The sequence below is a fragment of the Schistocerca gregaria genome, chromosome 1 (assembly GCF_023897955.1).
Source record: "Schistocerca gregaria isolate iqSchGreg1 chromosome 1, iqSchGreg1.2, whole genome shotgun sequence".
In the NCBI taxonomy this organism is placed as follows: domain Eukaryota; kingdom Metazoa; phylum Arthropoda; class Insecta; order Orthoptera; family Acrididae; genus Schistocerca; species Schistocerca gregaria.
In genome coordinates, this window is record NC_064920.1 from 634,306,044 (window position 1) to 634,321,642 (window position 15,599).

At 39.4% G+C, this 15,599-nt stretch overlaps 1 protein-coding gene across 7 annotated transcripts in view; it reads right to left on the reverse strand.

Annotated features, from left to right (window-relative positions):
- Positions 1-2,029: 2,029 nt before the first annotated feature.
- Positions 2,030-15,599, reverse strand: part of LOC126360117 (long-chain fatty acid transport protein 1-like) — a 395,340-nt gene continuing 381,770 nt past the window's right edge. For all 7 annotated transcript variants that reach the window (XM_050007684.1, XM_050007683.1, XM_050007686.1 and 4 more), the window contains exon 12: positions 2,030-4,707. In XM_050007684.1, the coding sequence (XP_049863641.1) occupies positions 4,553-4,707 (155 nt within the window). In that variant the 3' untranslated portion in view covers positions 2,030-4,552. The remainder of the gene's footprint in view (positions 4,708-15,599) is intronic.

A 15,599-nucleotide genomic window follows, 5' to 3' on the forward strand; every position in this document is an offset into this window, starting at 1 on the left:
ACGTTGAACACCATTGTCCCTGTTAACACACTAATGAAATCTTGTATTTTTGGCACTGGGTAACAGTTTTGGAGGGTCCATGAATTTAACACATGGTCCCCAAGGTCCATTTTTCTTTTTTATGAGGCATAAGGATGACACTCAAGGGCTGTTTGAATGATGGATTACTCAGGGCCTGTTTGAGAGCATTTTTCCACACAAGTGACTTATCATTTGGTGCTGCCACCATCCTCCTCTCCTCCTTTTCTCTTGTACACTTTCATCTGTGTCAGTTTTTGTTGCTAATTGTGATATACATTGTATAAAAATTTTGCACTTAGCAGCCCCTAGCACTCCTCTCAACTTGGCATCGCAAGTAGTGGCTTGAGTTGCTTAAGCCTTAAGCCAGCCCTGGGATACTACCCTGTTTAATAAGTTGTCAATCTCTTTCTTGGCTGCTGCGTACTTGACAGGTACCAGTCTATGAGGTTTCAAAGTGACAACAGGATTGGGCATAGTCTGAATGTGGTGCTAAGTATTGTTCACAATGGTGCCAGCAGGTGGACATTGCCCATTAACAAGTTATACCGAAAAAGCCTAACCTAATGTATAATCTTCATCAACTTTGGGAGGAGTTACGATGGCAGTCTGCTGCTTGGGCATACACAACAAAATTGTTTTAGATTCATATATAAGTGACTATTCTTTGTTGTAGACTAATGCTGTTACTGTAGAACCATCTGTTCTGGAACCAATGACGTAAATCTGAAGTTGAAATGACATACTCCACTATAATCTGCAAACTGATGAAAAGGAGTTAGGGCTGAGCCCTATGTGAAGGAATTATCCGACTTCTGCTGTGTGCGTTACATCAGCTGTTATACTATTGTAAAAAACAAAAAGGTTCTAGATTCTATGGTTCAACCTGTATAGGTCGGCTAAAATGCAGGTTTTCATCCCAGTTGCCATCAGACAGCTGACCATCACAAAGTTGCAGCACCATCCTCATATAGAGCACAGCTCCTGGTTGTGACAACAGTATCACAGAAACTGCTATATATTGTACGGTACACTTAGTAGACTCGTGTAGGCATCAATTTGGCCTAATGCCATTATCATATCACAATGTTGGTCCATACTTTGCTTACATTAGCATATTTTATGTCACATCATTAAAATTAATCAAATTGTTTCAGACGTAGATGAAGAAACAGTTGTTTTCTAGAACACAATTTTGGGAATTTTTCAGTGAACTTTCTACCAAGACTAGTCTTCTGGGTGGTAACATTTTTCGTCCTTATTATGAAACTGCCCTACTATCTGTGATCGTCTGTTCAAAATAGCTTTTAAGAACTACAGTTCATGACAATGTATCACGGCTGACTGACAAAAAGGATATTCAGTTTTTGAAGGTGAATTAAAGATGAACTGGTATTAAATTTCTTCAGAAACCATCTTGTATCTCCCATAACTGCCACAAAGCAGAGGGACCGATGACCTGGCAGTTTGGTCCCTTCCTCTTCCCCCTCTTTAAACCAACCACAGAGTACAAATTATGCACATCTATCATTTTGTTCATCACCTTTTTTGGCCCCTTGGTTTGTTTTCAAGGCAGCTTGCAGTGTGAATTAATTGCTTTTAGCAATCCATTTCATAGTCTCCTGAGTGTATTGCATTTCGTATTGCTGCTAGTTGCTTGAGCATTGCAACTAAATTGTGCAAAAGAGGATAATTTTTTTAATAAATTCATATAGATGTTCAACATTACAGGCCTCTGTAATGCCTTCTTGTTAAACATACAAACATTACATAACTACAAAATTTTATGTCCGATTTGTTACTTAACAAATAAACCATACGTCAGCCAATAACTTTGTTGTTTTACTACTAATTTCTGCTATAGAAATAACTTCTTGTTCAAATCAGTTATAATGTATGGCATTTAAGCAAGCTTGAACTGGATAGTTGAGTACTGTAAGTTAGTAGCCTTCTATTATAGAAAAAGTGTTTGTGAATAATCATATAGTCAGCAATAATGATACTCATAAAGTAATGGGTTTACATTTTATTGAATAAAAAATAAGCTATAAAAATAACTGCTGCCTTCTCTATTCTTTACACTCAAAATTAAGTCACTATCAAATAACATTTGTACCTGCGTGCACACTTAAAGAGAAATATGAAACATTTGTGCCACAACAGCTGAAGGGCGTAACCACATTTAAAGTACATGCCTTCTTCATAAAACAATAAACACACACACACACACAAAACACAACAGATTTGTTATACAAAGAAGGGGAAAAGAACACTATTAAAGCTTTTACATGCACACAATGCAGTGTTGTACCACACATAAAAAGCTTTTCAGTTACAAATTTTCTTCAGTGTTCCTGAACTTCCATTGGTCAGCCTTTTCCATATCTTAAAAATGATCAATTCCATATTCATATCCAAGCCATTATCTTAAATTTTTAAAGTTTTATCCAACTCATGTCTTTGTTTCTCATGATTTTGTATAAAAATTACAAAGAAGAGAAAAGTACAGCTATAAACAACATGCTGCCCACATAAGAAGTAATATCCAAGGAAGGCACTTCCTACTTCTGCATACATCAAAACATAAAACATACTGCCATTATGACAGTGAAGCTTGATAACTATTTCTTCTCTTTGGTCAATAGGTGCTGAAATTAAAAAAAAATCCAACCATTCTTCCATTAAAGAGACTACTGTTTGAAGCACGTCATACAGGAGGAGAGTAAAAATGGCTTTATGTGTTTCACTGAGGGCCACGGAATGCTGCTTATTTGTATGGTTTTATAAAAAAAGAAATAAAGTGAAGAGCCAGTCATGATAATATAATAAAACTGACAAACAAAATAATTTTGTAAACAAAATTTCTCTTGTGATCAAATCATTAAGAAATTTCTGTGGATTACTGGTATCTAAATATTAAGGTATACTGTACAAAATGAGACAGTTACAACAGTTCACATTTTCCTAACAATAAAGTTAAATCAACAGGATCGGCAGTGAAAAATAACAACTAACATTTTCATATTTTTCTACTCATTTTAAAAAGGGTAGTAGTTATTTATTAAACATCTCAGAGTGGTATGTCATTCTGACTATGGTATGACCTCTTTCATTAAATTAAATTGCACTGCAATTAATGAAATATCATTTCCAGCTTGTTATGAAAATATAAATTAATTAAGACTCAAAAAATGCTATTACATTAAGAACAACGATGGAACAAACAGAGGGGAGAAAGAACATTAAGAAGACAGAAAAAATTTGTGTGTGAAACAGATGCTGTTGAATTGTCAGCTCACAGTGAAGTCTATTTCTACACAAAATAATAGGTTAAAATTTTTCTATTTTCAGTATTTTTCCTGCATTGTTTTATAGTATACCAAAATTTAACGTCTAATGTTAACACTCTGCAGTTTTATCACAATGCAATTGCTCCTTTATAAAAACGACTGACATAATTATTCTAAAGAAAATGTTTCTGGAATGTAAATTTTTCAGTCAGTTTCTACTTTATACAACTATTTTCATTTTCATACTGCCATTTTAGTTTGCACTAATAAAAATAAAAATAAATGAATAATTATATATTCTTCAAACTCCTGAGTCTAAATGAAATATGTATAAAGTACATAAAATTGTGTACCAGTCTGTAACTTTAACCTGAAACTTTATACGTTCTGTGAGAACACTGTACATTACAGTTAGTTTGTTAAGTGGGTTTGGATATCTCACTGCCAGTTGATGTGAGTTTTGTTCACAGAAGGCAGAGATGTAAGTTTCAGTTCTAATACAGAATACAGTGTCAGCTTCACATGAGCTTGTGTTGAAGTACACATCCAGCTGCACAAAAGAAGTTTCATTCTATGTTTCTCATGATTTAAGTCACTTACAAGCTTTTACTTATATTCTGCAAGACATCCATTGCATAACACCTTTCTTTTACATCTTTATAGAGCTATAAACATTCAGCCTTTGTCTGAAACCCAACCTCCTTCTGTCTTTAATTACCATTTTTTGCCTCGGTCCTTTTAAGATGTGCACTGTAAGCCCTCATACGTCTATGAGTTTATGAATTTTACAATACTCTGAACACATTAGTTTCCATCAGAGAAACAACCTTATAAGTAAAATAAGTTTCTGGTGTTGATTTCTGTTAAAAATATTTCGGTTAGATATTTTAAAAAAATTACTTTTTACCAATAGGAATCCATATATTCTTAAAACTGACATATATTACAACAAATGTAGCATGTTGATAACTTCAGTCATTTTACATTCATGTTCCTGTCCTTCACTGAAGGAATAAAACACTTTTACTTGACCTTACACTCAGTCTGTGTTGATGATAACACTTAACACATTTTTCACATTATTTTAAAGTACAAAATAAACTATGTATCAACTTTAGTTTCCGTGTACGAGCAGCAATTCTGATTCAGCTTTTGAGGAACTTTATCCTGTAGTTGGTAATGTTTGCTGAACTTTGATTTCTCTTTCCTTCATGCAGTTTAACCTTTTAAACAAGAAATGTTTTCTAGAATCTTATCTTTCCATTATTTATTTGTGAGAACACATCCTCTGTGAGAAGCTCGTATGTCCCATTTGAAGAGAGATAATACAATCTATCTTTGATGTTTGTAGGGTCAAAGCCTTCATCCTGAAGATCTTTTTTCTTCAGTTTATAGGTACCTGAAAAATATTAAAGGAATTTAATATGAATAAGCCACTTCAGCTTTGGATGTGTATTTAAAACTATTGAAATATATAAAAAAACAGAAAATGTAAGTGGCAGCAAAACAGTTATGCCAAACATAAGAATTAAATACCAATTTTTTTAATAAGAATATGCTTCTGTAAACCGGAAGAGAAGGTTGTATTGAATAAAAGTTGTATTTAAAAAAATAACTGAGTTGGGGAAGTTATTAAAGAAAGCAAGTAAGAAGGAGATTATAGAAGTAGTGGAGAACTGTTTAACTTAATATGACAAATGAATTTTACATGGCTTAGTGGCTATTACCATATGACGGTCTTAGTAGCTAGTATCATATGATGGTGTGAAAATAAATGGAAAGGAAAAAATATGAGTATTTGCAGTTGTTCTATATTAATTACTTAGTGGACGTAGAACAACTAAAATATGTTGAGATCTTCATTCTCAGGAGTTTCAATTTGGCTGATATTTTACCTAGACTATCCTAATTAGAATGAGTTATAACTAAAGTAAATTAACTTTTTTACTATAAGATGATATGAAGTAGCAGGTACTATTAAATAGGGCTTAGTAGAGGAAGGGGTGGAGGAAGTGTGAATTTTTTTAGGAGGATCTGTAGATTGAAACACTTCAGACATGATGCAATCTGGCAAATGCTCTCATTGAATGGTATAATGTGAGGCTGTTGAAACTGAACAACCGGGCAGTGCATCTGTGGAGCTTCATTTTTTCACAGTGTCAAGAGTGCATTACCTCTCACCACACACAGCACAGCAGCCAGCAGCCTTCACTTAACAACCGAGAATAACGGTGTTAGTGTAGAGTTGTTGGTGCTGTTAGAATCAATGCTGTGTGAAATAACTGCAAAAATTGATATGTGATGTATGACAAATGTATCTGTTAGGACAGTGCAGAGAAATTTGTTGTTAATGGACTATGGCAGCACATGACCAATGCGAGTGACTCTGCTAATAGCCAGACATCACCTGCAGAACCTGTGTTTGTAGCACATTCTCGACAACTTGAGTGAATAATTTTCCCACACACATTTATGGGATGTAATTGAGAGGTCAGTTCATACTCAAAATGCTGCACCGGCAACACTTTTGCAATTATGGACAACTACAGAGACAGCATATTTCTGCAGACGGCTCCCAGTGACTTGTGTAGTCCATGCCACATGAGGTTGCTGCACTATGCTGAGCAAAAAGGGGTCTGACATGAAATTAGTAGGTATCCTGTGACTTTTGTCACCTCAGTGTATATCTCTCACAGGAACTTTAAACACTTTTCTCTGTGCAGGAACATGTAAAGGAACTGTTGCTCAAGATCTTGATATGATGGTGCAAAGATTGGAAACTTGCTTTGAATGTTCAGAAATATAAAACTGTACACTTCAGAAAACTGTAAACCAAACAAATTGATTCATATTCTAATTCCTGTAAACAGCAATGCACTGAAGAAGTCAGTCTAAGAAATTTACCTGTTTCACCAACATAATCACAAAAGAACTGTTAACTGTATCTGAGTCAGTTTGTAATGCTTCTATCAATTCTTTATTTATGTTTAATACATTACCAACAGTGTGAGAGGCTATATATTTCTACACCGTACTTATGATCCTTGAGCAAGGTGATGCAGTGATTAAGACAACTAAGCTATATCACAACATTCCCTGTTGTGCTAATGACTAAGTATCAGATACTCTCAACCAAGTCTTAAGTCAGACATATAAAAGAATCAAGGCATTGGCACAATGTCAAATATTATTGTATCTACACTCCTGGATATGGAACAAAGAACACATTGACACCGGTGTGTCAGACCCACCATACTTGCTCCGGACACTGCGAGAGGACTGTACAAGCAATGATCACACGCATGGCACAGCGGACACACCAGGAACCGCGGTGTTGGCCGTCGAATGGCGCTAGCTGTGCAGCATTTGTGCACCGCCGCCGTCAGTGTCAGCCAGTTTGCCGTGGCATACGGAGCTCCATCACAGTCTTTAACACTGGTAGCATGCCGCGACAGCGTGGACGTGAACCACATGTGCAGTTGACGGACTTTGAGCGAGGGCGTATAGTGGGCATGCGGGAGGCCGGGTGGACGTACCGCCGAATTGCTCAACACGTGGGGCGTGAAGTCTCCACAGTACATCGATGTTGTCGACAGTGGTCAGCGGAAGGTGCACGTGCCCATCGACCTGGGACCGGACCGCAGCGACGCACGGATGCACGCCAAGACCGTAGGATCCTACGCAGTGCCATAGGGGACCGCACTGCCACTTCCCAGCAAATTAGGGACACTGTTGCTCCTGGGGTATCGGCGAGGACCATTCGCAACCGTCTCCAAGAAGCTGGGCTACGGTCCCGCACACCGTTAGGCCGTCTTCTGCTCATGCCCCAACATCGTGTAGCCCGCCTCCAGTGGTGTCGCGACAGGCATGAATGGAGGGACGAATGGAGACGTGTCATCTTCAGTGATGAGAGTCGCTTCTGCCTTGGTGCCAATGATGCTCGTATGCGTGTTTGGCGCCGTACAGGTGAGCGCCACAATCAGGACTGCATACGACCGAGGCACACAGGGCCAACACCCGGCATCATGGTGTGGGGAACGATCTCGTACACTGGCCGTACACCTCTGGTGATCGTCGAGGGGACACTGAATAGTGCACGGTACATCCAAACCGTCATCGAACCCATCGTTCTACTATTCCTAGACTGGCAAGGGAACTTGCTGTTCCAACAGGACAATGCACGTCCGCATGTATCCCGTGCCACCCAACGTGCTCTAGAAGGTGTAAGTCAACTACCCTGGCCAGCGAGATCTCCGGATCTGTCCCCCATTGAGCATGTTTGGGACTGGATGAAGTGTCGTCTCACGCGGTCTGCACGTCCAGCACGAACGCTGGTCCAACTGAGGCGCCAGGTGGAAATGGTATGGCAAGCCGTTCCACAGGACTACATCCAGCATCTCTACGATCGTCTCCATGGGAGAATAGCAGCCTGCATTGCTGCGAAAGGTGGATATACACTGTACTAGTGCCAACATTGTGCATGCTCTGTTGCCTGTGTCTATGTGCCTGTGGTTCTGTCAGTGTGATCATGTGATGTATCTGACCCCAGGAATGTATCAATAAAGTTTCCCCTTCCTGGGACAATGAATTCACGGTGTTCTTATTTCAATTTTCAGGAGTGTATGTACAAAAGGATGAAGAGTGTCATCCACTACTCTGCAGATGAGATACAGAAGCAGATAATCACACAGAAATCTCAACCTTCAACTGATCTCACAACTGTACAGCCTCTGGCAAAGTAGTTGTGCAGAAAATATTCTCCCCATATACTCCATAAACATATCCCCAATGTCTTTTCTTCTCATAACCACAACAAATCTTCTCTCTATGAACCAGCCAATGATGAGTATTGGATTGAAGAGTTTCCATCAAATATTTTGCCAAGACTGATGAATCATTATAGGAACCCAATGGATAACAATATTTTCACTCCCCAAAGTGACATTCCATCGTTCACCGAAACTATGAAATATCATGGTCTCCTTATGTCCCTATTGATTTGAAACAGATTCACCAACAATGGCACAAAAATGTTATTGCTGTTCTTCGCAGTGAACATACAGTGGTAGCTGCCACAAACAGAAGATGTGCTTCGTTGGTGCTGTACATCTTTGACTAAGATAAATTGACGTGCAGCATTCTTCTTTGGCATGCCACTGAAGAAGTTGTCACATATTCAACTAAGTGAAAAAAAGAAAAAAAATCAGTGCAGTTTGTACAATTATTTACATGGGTAGGCTGACTTAGGAATTTTTCATTTGTGGGAGACTGCGTTAGCCAGACAAATCTGATTCAAGGTTCTAACATTCTACTGTTCATGTTGTTTTTACATAACACTACACTGATTGGGTCAAAACAGGTATATTTTTGAAACCTTTCTGATGCCTGCCAATATAATTTAAAATTTTTTTGGAAGTTACCATAGTCCGATCCACAAATGATGGTGGCTTCCACATGTCGAGGCATGAATATGGAGTTAGAAAGCTCAGACATACCAATTATGGGAGACAATGTAAAAGCAAAGAGCCTTCAAGCATAAAAAGTACGTCAAGATGCCTTACTTTGAACAAGGAAACAGCTACAGTACTTTATTCTATGAAGAAAATGAGAAGCCACTCAAGTGTAACAATTGTCAGCGAATGGGTCATACCACGTCCAATGCAACTCATGGTCAAGTACAAAGGAAAGAAGATATGAATAAAATTGCCCAGGAAGAGAACTGATACTCAAAGTAAGGCACTCTCCACTTATTATTCTTTTGCAGTAATGAGTAAAATCTAACCAGAATTAATATTTTATTGTGTTCCTATTTATTACTCTTTTGCAGTAATGAGTAAAGGCTAACCAGAATGGATATCCTATGATGTTACTATTAAGACACATATGGATACATCTACTGTGGATGGTTCCAAGTTACAATGTCAGCTTGCTGGGAAAGTTTATCGCAATGGAATTTTAAATGGAGAACCAGAAAGTGTTATGGCACATGATGTTTACTTTGTAAAATATGTTGCAACTAACTTGTTATCTGTAAGTGAAATAGCCAAGAAAGGCAACAGAATAACCTTTGGTAGAAATGGAGTTGTTGCTGTTGTTGTGGTTTTCAGTCCTGAGACTGGTTTGATGCAGCTCTCCATGCTACTCTATCCTGTGCAAGGTTCTTCATCTCCCAGTACCTACTGCAACCTATGTCCTTCTGAATCTGCTTACTGTATTTATCTCTTGGTCTCCCTCTACGATTTTTACCCTCCACGCTGCCCTCCGATACTAAATTGGTGATCCCTTGATGCCTCAGAACATGTCCTACCAACCAATCCCTTCTTCTGGTCAAGTTGTGCCACAAACTTCTCTTCTCCCCAATCCTATTCAATACCTCCTCATTAGTTATGTGATCTACCCATTTAATCTTCAGCATTCTTCTGTAGCACAACATTTCGAAAGCTTCTATTCTCTTCTTGTCCAAACTATTTATCATCCATGTTTCACTTCCATACATGGCTACACTCCATACAAATACTTTCAGAAATGACTTCCTGACACTTAAATCTATACTCGATTTTAACAAATTTCTCTTTTTCAGAAATGTTTCTTGCCATTGCCAGTCTACATTTTATATCCTCTCTACTTTGACCATCATCAGTTATTTTGCTCCCCAAATAGCAAAACTCCTTTACTACTTTAAGTGTCTCATTTCCTAATCTAATACCCTCAACATCACCCGACTTAATTCGACTACATTCCATTATCCTCGTTTTGCTTTTGTTGATGTTCATTTTATATCCTCCTTTCAAGACACTATCCATTCCGTTCAACTGCTCTTCCAAGTCCTTCGCTGTCTCTGACAGAATTACAATGTCATTGGTGAACCTCAAAGTTTTTATTTCTTCTCCATGAATTTTAATACCTACTCCAAGTTTTTCTTTTGTTTCCTTTACTGCTTGCTCAATATACAGATTGAATAACATCAGGGAGAGACTACAACCCTGTCTCACTCCCTTCCCAACCACTGCTTCCCTTTCATGCCCCTCGACTCTTGTAACTGCCATCTGGTTTCTGTACAAATTGTAAATAGCCTTTCGCTCCCTGTATTTTACCCCTACCACCTTCAGAATTTGAAGGAGAGTACTCCAGTCAACATTGTCAAAAGCTTTCTCTAAGTCTACAAATGCTAGAAATGTAGGTTTGCCTTTCCTTAATCTTTCTTCTAAGATAAGTCGTAGGGTCAGTATTGCCTCACGTGTTCCAACATTTCTACGGAAGCCAAACTGATCTTCCCCAAGGTCGGCTTCTACTAGTTTTTCCATTTGTCTGTAAAGAATTCGTGCTAGTATTTTGCAGCTGTGACTTATTAAACTGATAGTTCGGTAATTTTCACATCTGTCAACACCTGCTTTCTTTGGGATTGGAATTATTATATTCTTCTTGAAGTCTGAGGGTATTTTGCCTGTCTCATACATCTTGCTCACCAGATGGTAGAGTTTTGTAAGGACTGGCTCTCCCGAGGCCGTCAGTAGTTCCAATGGAATGTTGTCTACTCCGGGGGCCTTGTTTCAACTCAGGTCTTTCAGTGCTAGAGTAACAATAGTTAATCAGTATGAGAAAACTGCAGTAATGGTGACAAGTGAAAGGGAAATTTTCAAGTCAGATACTGTTAAAAACATAGATAAAGTTGCAAACCATTCTTTATACTCTCCAAAAGAATAATTGAATAATTGAACACCTAAACAGAAAAGGCATACCATTATTAAAAGATAAGTGACAGAAATGAGATATGCTCAATGAATACGAGAGATGCTGAGTGAAACATGTTTCATTGTCAAGACAGCAATGTCTGATGACTTTAGCGACTACCGTAGCGGAATATTATCAAACAATATTTTACAAAACCCAAAGAAATTCTAGTTATATGAAAACACTGTTAGTGGCACCAAAGCTAGTTTCCAGTCCCTAGCGAATGAGACAGGAACTGAAATAGATGGTAGCAAAGCAAAATCTGAAATGCTTAACTCTATTTTAAAATGTTCCTTTACAAAGGAAAACCCAGCTTCAATTTAATCCATCTACCACTGAAAAGTTGAATGAAATAAGTATTAGTGTCAGTGGTGGTGAGACAGCTGAAATCATTAAAGTTGAACAAAGCACCAGGACCTGGTGGACTCCCTATCAGATTCTATACTGAATTTGTGGCTGAGTTAGCCTCTTGGCTAACTATAATCTAGTAATTCTCTCTGCTAGTTGAAACAACTCTCCATCTAGTCCATATAATAACAGCAGCATGAAACCCAGGATTATCAGTGTAATATCCAAAGACATATGCTCCTACTGATTAACTGCTGAAGCATTCACATTGAAGTGCTAGAGTTTGAAGCACTCCTGAAAGGTTGTGAAACTAACATAGTACCAGGTACAGAAAGTAGGTTAGAACCTGAAATTGACAGTAGTGAGAATTTTGGGGAAAATTCAAGCAAGTGGAGAATGATTGGGAAGTGTAGATGTTGAATTTGTCAACGTAGACAAGGAACTCACACAGGCCAAGACAGAAATTGGAGATGCATGTGAGCTTGTTTGGACATGACTCAATGTCTAGTGTGATCAAAAATTGTAAGGGGATCCTTCTAACAACTGCCAGACTTGCTTCCTCATGTAACCAAAAACCTCAGTTCACTTGTACGAAAATTCCTTATCCATATTGTAGTTATCAGAGGAGACTTTAACCATTTAACTATCAATTGGGATAATTACAGGCATGCCAAGACATCCTGTGAAAATTATTTCAACAGACAGTTCAGAACTCCACTCATGATGGAAATGTGTTGGGTTTAATGGCAACAAATAGACCAGACCTCTTTTACGAAGTTCACATCGAAACCAGTATTTGTGATCACAAGGCAGCTATAGCAACAATGAATATTGAAGTACAAAGGCCAGCTACAACAAGCAGGGAGATCTGTATGCTCAGTACACTAGACAAAGAAGTTGTAGTGTCATATCTCAATGAAGAACATGAAACTTTTAGCTCAGGAGAGGAGTATGTAGATTAACTATGGCTCAAGTGTAAAAGAACAGTTGATGATGCACTGGCTAGATATGTAACCATTGCAACAGTTCATGATGGCAAAGAATTGGTATAAAACAAATTGCAGGAGTATAGGTAGAGAGATACTGAGTGAAATGTATTTGGCTGTCAAGAGAGCAATATGTGGAACTTTTAATGACTACCATAGCAGAATAGTGTTGAATGATCTTTCTCAAAACCCAAAGAAAGTCTGGTCATGTGTAAAAGATGTTAGTGGCACCGAAGTTAGTGTCCAGATACTCACAGAAGAGATCAGAATTGAAATTATAGATAGCAAAACAAAAGCAGAAATGCTTAACTCTGTTTTAAAATGATCCTTTATAAAGGAAAATGCAGAAGCATTGCCAAATTTAATTCTCATATCACTGAAAGGAGGATTGAAACATATATTAGTCAGTGGCATTGACAACATCTGAAATCATTAAAACTGAACCAAGCCCCAGAGTCCCATGAAATCCCTATCAGATTCTATACCCAACGTGCAGCTTAGTTCCCCACTCTGTTAACTATAATCTATCATAAATCCTTTGAACAAACAACGGTGCCCTGTAGCTGGAAAAAAGCACAGGTCACACCTTTGTGTGAGAAGGGTAGCAGAAGTAATCCAAGAACTATCACCCAATATTCTTGAGATCCACTTGCAGAATCTTAGAACATATTCTGAACTCAACAAAATAAAGCATCACAAACAGAATGACCTCCTCTATGCCAACCAACATGGTTGGTTGACGGTTAGTGTTTAACGTCCCGTCGACAACGAGGTCATTAGAGACGGAGCGCAAGCTCGGGTTAGGGAAGGATTGGGAAGGAAAATCGGCCATGCCCTTTCAAAGGAACCATCCCAGCATTTGCCTGAAACGATTTAGGGAAATCATAGAAAACCTAAATCAGGATGGCTGTAGACAACCAACATGGATTTCAGAAATATCAATCATGTGAGGCGTAACTTGCACTTTTCTCACATGACGTACTGAAAGCCATGGATCAATGCAGTCAGTTAGATGCAGTACTTCTAGATTTGTGAATGCATTTGACTCAGTACCACACCAATGCTTATTATAAAATGTGCAGTTGCACAGAGTATCAAGCAAAATTTGCTCGAACAGTCCACGGGTATACTGCTGGTTCATAGTGTCTAACGGGCACAATATTTCGGGAATAAGACATGTCACCATCATCAGGTGCGCTGATGAACTGAGCTCCTGAGGGTGGGCGGCCGATTTAAATCCCCTCCCCCCGTGGGCCGCTCTCTTCACCATCTGCGCTCGCACACTGGCGGTCGCGAAGATGTGGGCATCGGAATCTGTTGTAGCGTTGATGTGGTTGCTACGTCCACCCTGGTTGCCAGTTTGTACTTCTTGCTAGGAGTTGACGTTGTTTCACTATTCACCAGGGTGCCTCTCAAGAGTCAGTCGAGCTTATTGGGCAGAAATTTGACGAGAAGACCACCAAACTCTTTAGGCATGTCTTGACCTCAACGTATTTTCTGTTTAATGGCGGATATTATGAGCAAACAGATGGAGCTGCAATGGGCAGCCCACTCTCGCCAGTGGTCATGTATTTGTACATGGAGTACTTCAAGGAGAAAGCCTTGGCATCATCCAATTGGAAACCTACTTGTTTCTTCCGTTACGTCGATGACACGTTCATCATCTGGCCCCATGGTAGGGACAAGCTCCTGGATTTCCTTACACACCTAAACTCCATACATCCAAACATTAAATTCACTATGGAGACCAAAGCAGAAGGAAGATTACCATTCCTGGATGTCTTGGTCAAGAGAAGAGCTGATGGTACCCTGAGCCACGGTGTGTATGGGAAGAAAACCCACACTGACCTGTACCTGCATGCAGACAGCTGCCACCATCCTTCTCAGAGGAATGGAGTACAAAAAACACTAGTACACAGGGTGCACAGCATCTCAGACACAGACAATCTGCCCCAGGAATTCTAACATCTCTAAACCGTGTTCCAAAGAAATGGGTACTCAGAATGGCAGATTAGACACGCTCTCCATCCCACCACCACATCACAACCTGTGGAGATGGATGAAGTCACGGAAGAAGAGGTAGCACCAGTACGCCACAGTACGCACCATCGAAGATCGTAGCTGAAAACATCAAAGGCACGCTCGACTGAAATATCAAAATATGTCTGCAGTAGCAGAGCACTGTTTGTCCGAGAAACACAAGATGGATTATGAGCATACCAAGATCCTGGCTCAGACCTCTCAATATTGGGACAGCGTTATAAGGGAGGCTATCGAAATTCACACCAGGGAAGATCTTATCAACTGAGATTGCGGCTACAATCTCAGCAAGGCTTGGGACCCGGCATTTAGGGTAATTAAGAAGACTCCTAGCAAGAAGTAAGAACTGGTGACCAGGGCGGATGCAGGAAGCACATTGATGCTATGACAGATTCGAACACCCACGTCTTCACGACCGCCGGAATTCGGGTGCGGATGGCGAAGGGAGCGGCACGTGGAGGGAGGCGATTTAAATCGGCCACCCGCCCTCAGGAGCTCAGTTCGTCAGCACACCTGACGATGGCGACATGTCTGATCGCCAAAATATTGTGCCCATTGGACACTATGAACCGGCAGTATACCCGTGGACCGTTCAAGCAACAAATACTCCAGGAGAAACTGGAGAATCACAAGCAAAATTGGTCGCTGGATTGAGGATTTCTTTATAGGGACAGTGTAGCAAGCTATATCAGATAGAGTGTCATCAACAGATATAGAGAGAACTTTGGATGTATCTCAGGAAAGTGTGTTGGGTCCCCTGCTATTCATTTTGCAGACAACACTGGTAGTACCCTTAGACTTTTCACAAATGATGCAGCTATCTATACTGAAGTACAGTCTGAAAGAAATTGCACAAAACTGGCAACTTGCTATAGGTGTTCAGAAATGTAAAATGCATTAAAAAAATTGGTATCCTGTGACAATAATATCAATGAGTCAAAGTTGGAATTTGTCAACTGACTAATACCTGGATGTAACATTTTCAGAGGTTGTTAGATGGAATGGTCATGTAGGGTCGGTTGTGGGTAAAGCAGATGGCAGACTTCAGTTTATCAGTAGGAGATGGGGCAAATCTGGGGAGAAACACAGAGTCACAAAGGAGATTGCTTACAAATCACTCGTGTGTCCCATCTCAGAATATTTCTCAAGTGTGTAGGACCCTTACCAAATAGGACTAACAGGAGAT